The sequence below is a fragment of the Punica granatum genome, unplaced genomic scaffold (genome assembly GCF_007655135.1).
Source record: "Punica granatum isolate Tunisia-2019 unplaced genomic scaffold, ASM765513v2 Contig00057, whole genome shotgun sequence".
Lineage (NCBI taxonomy): Eukaryota > Viridiplantae > Streptophyta > Magnoliopsida > Myrtales > Lythraceae > Punica > Punica granatum.
Window position 1 is genome coordinate 64278 of NW_022204062.1, and position 2315 is coordinate 66592.

Genomic DNA, 2315 nt, shown 5'->3' on the forward strand with positions numbered 1-2315 from the left:
TACTTTTTTTTTTTTTTTGCTAAAACGAGATATCCGGACTTCGCCCCACTAATTTCCAAAGCTCCGTGAACTCCCGGCGACTCACAAAACAGGTAATCACGTCAAAGGCGCTCTGGTGGCTCCTAGGAGTTTCAAACCCCGAGATCAAGTGCATACTTAAACTCCTCCTTACCACTAGGCTAAAGAGTTTACAGTGATATAATACATGAAATCTGATATATTGTTCAGCCTTTCTGTCTCTCTTTTTTTTTCTTTTTTTTAATAGTTCATTAGTCTTTTTGTTCGTGGAATGGAATTAAGTACATTCACTTGAGTGAGCTGAATATTAAGATCGCTCAATATTTTCAAGGTAAGGGATTATTTCCATATATAACGCTATAAATATGTAGAAGTCTAAGTAAGAAATTAACTTTATAAAGGCTATAATGGAATAACTTATACCTTAATATTTGATTGGCTTTCAATACGATAACCAATAACTCGGCCTGCACACACTCGCAAGCCTTTCGCCTAGCTTTACTTAAGCATGCATTCCTTGTCATCAACTAATGAATATCTGGAGAGCTCTGCATCAAAGCTAAGAAAGCAAAATTGGTGCCATCTTGCTTGAGCCAGAATTTTTCTGAAACATAATGATTCCACATTTCTGAAGGCCACACCTATAAATCAGTCATTTTTTACAATACAAGATAGAAAATTACAAACCATTCTTCTATAATAACTTTTCTACTGAAATCGGGCAAGTCGGTTAATCTGTATTCAACAAGAGGGGTACTGCAGATAAGCACTGCTTCTAAATTCATCTATAATGCCATCATTCATGCCAAAAATAACTCGAAGAGCAAAGGCTATGTAAGGACAGTTGCTTTCCCTTAGACAAGAAGAGCAAATAATAATAGCAGCCGTAGCAGAAAACTGAGCATAATGAACTCAGAGATCTGCTCTGTTTGGGTACCGAGGGAACGGAATAACATCTCTGATGTTATCAATACCAGTAGCAAATAGAATCATCCGCTCAAAACCTAACCCAAAACCACTGTGCTTTACGGTACCATAACGTCGAAGGTCAAGGTACCATTCATAGGGTTCGAGAGGCAGCCCCATCTCTGTAATCCTGTCAGAAAAAAAAAATGCCAACAAATTTAAAAACAAAAAACAAATAAGGAGAACTGCAGATCCAACAAAAATTTGGAGGTCCTTTCAGAATCAATTAATTTTTGCACCTTTAAGTTTGTCTGTATAGGTTTTAACAATCTGCACCATGCTGTTCTAAGTTTGGCGTTGAGACCCTTTTTTTCTTTTAACAACTTACCTTCAAGTGCCAAATTTTGTTCTACTTAGCACCATATAGCTAACACTATTCTTCCTGACTATACATCACCTCTCAGCAACTCATTCAATCTCGGCAACCTCACCCTCTTTTTCTTCCTGGCGCAGCTTTCTAAAATGTGTTGTGGATTATACATGGAATCAAATAAAAATTAAAGTTATGTACTATTCAGCATGCGCGACCTTAAACTCAAGACTACAAGGCAAAGATAAGTGACATGAAAACTTCAAGGTGCAAACCGGTCTGCAAGCAAAACTTGAAAGTAGAAAAGATGGTTTGCAGTTAAAACAATGCATCCCAAATTAGCCAGCACCTTATGTCAAGTTCCATAAGAGCAAGTAAAAGCGACTTGTTACCTGTCCCTGATAATCTCGTAGCGCTCTTCCCTTTGGCTTCCACCAATCAGTTCTCCCACCTACAGTCCCAGGAATCAGTAAGACTGATTTCTTAATATACGAGTTTTACAGTAGAAGAGTGGACCAACCTTGGGTACAAGGACATCCATAGCTGCCACAGTTTTCCCGTCATCATTAAGCTTCATATAGAACGCTTTAATTCCTTTAGGGTAATTGTACACGATAACGGGCTTTTGAAATATCACCTCGGTCAAGTATCTGTAGTTGGACAATAATATCTTTAGTACCTATCACGAGAGCAAACATTGTTCTAATCAAGAAGCATACCTTTCATGTTCAGATGCTAGATCCATTCCCCATTCCACCTTATTCTCAAACTCTTTACCACCCTTTACAACCTCCTCTAGCATGGCGACTGCTTCCGTATATGAAACCCGCTCAAAGGGAGTAGAACCACCATTCTTAGTCGATCGATGCAGCCTTTGTCATAGTTCTTGGCCAAGAATTCCATGTCATCAAGACAGTTGTCAAGCAACCATTTGCACAGAAATTTCACGTACGCCTCCGCGCAGTTCATATCGTCCTTCAAAAACATCAGGAATTTAATAACTAAATTTTCCCATATTCAT

At 38.5% G+C, this 2315-nt stretch overlaps 1 protein-coding gene across 1 annotated transcript; it reads right to left on the reverse strand.

Annotated features, from left to right (window-relative positions):
• Positions 1 to 606: 606 nt before the first annotated feature.
• LOC116189984 (asparagine--tRNA ligase, cytoplasmic 1-like) lies at positions 607 to 2300 on the reverse strand. The gene is given in 5 exon segments (XM_031519651.1): positions 607 to 1114; positions 1687 to 1745; positions 1815 to 1944; positions 2014 to 2140; positions 2143 to 2300. Coding segments are annotated over 5 exon segments (639 nt in total). The 5' UTR covers positions 2282 to 2300; the 3' UTR covers positions 607 to 930.
• Between the last annotated feature and the right edge of the window lie 15 nt (positions 2301 to 2315).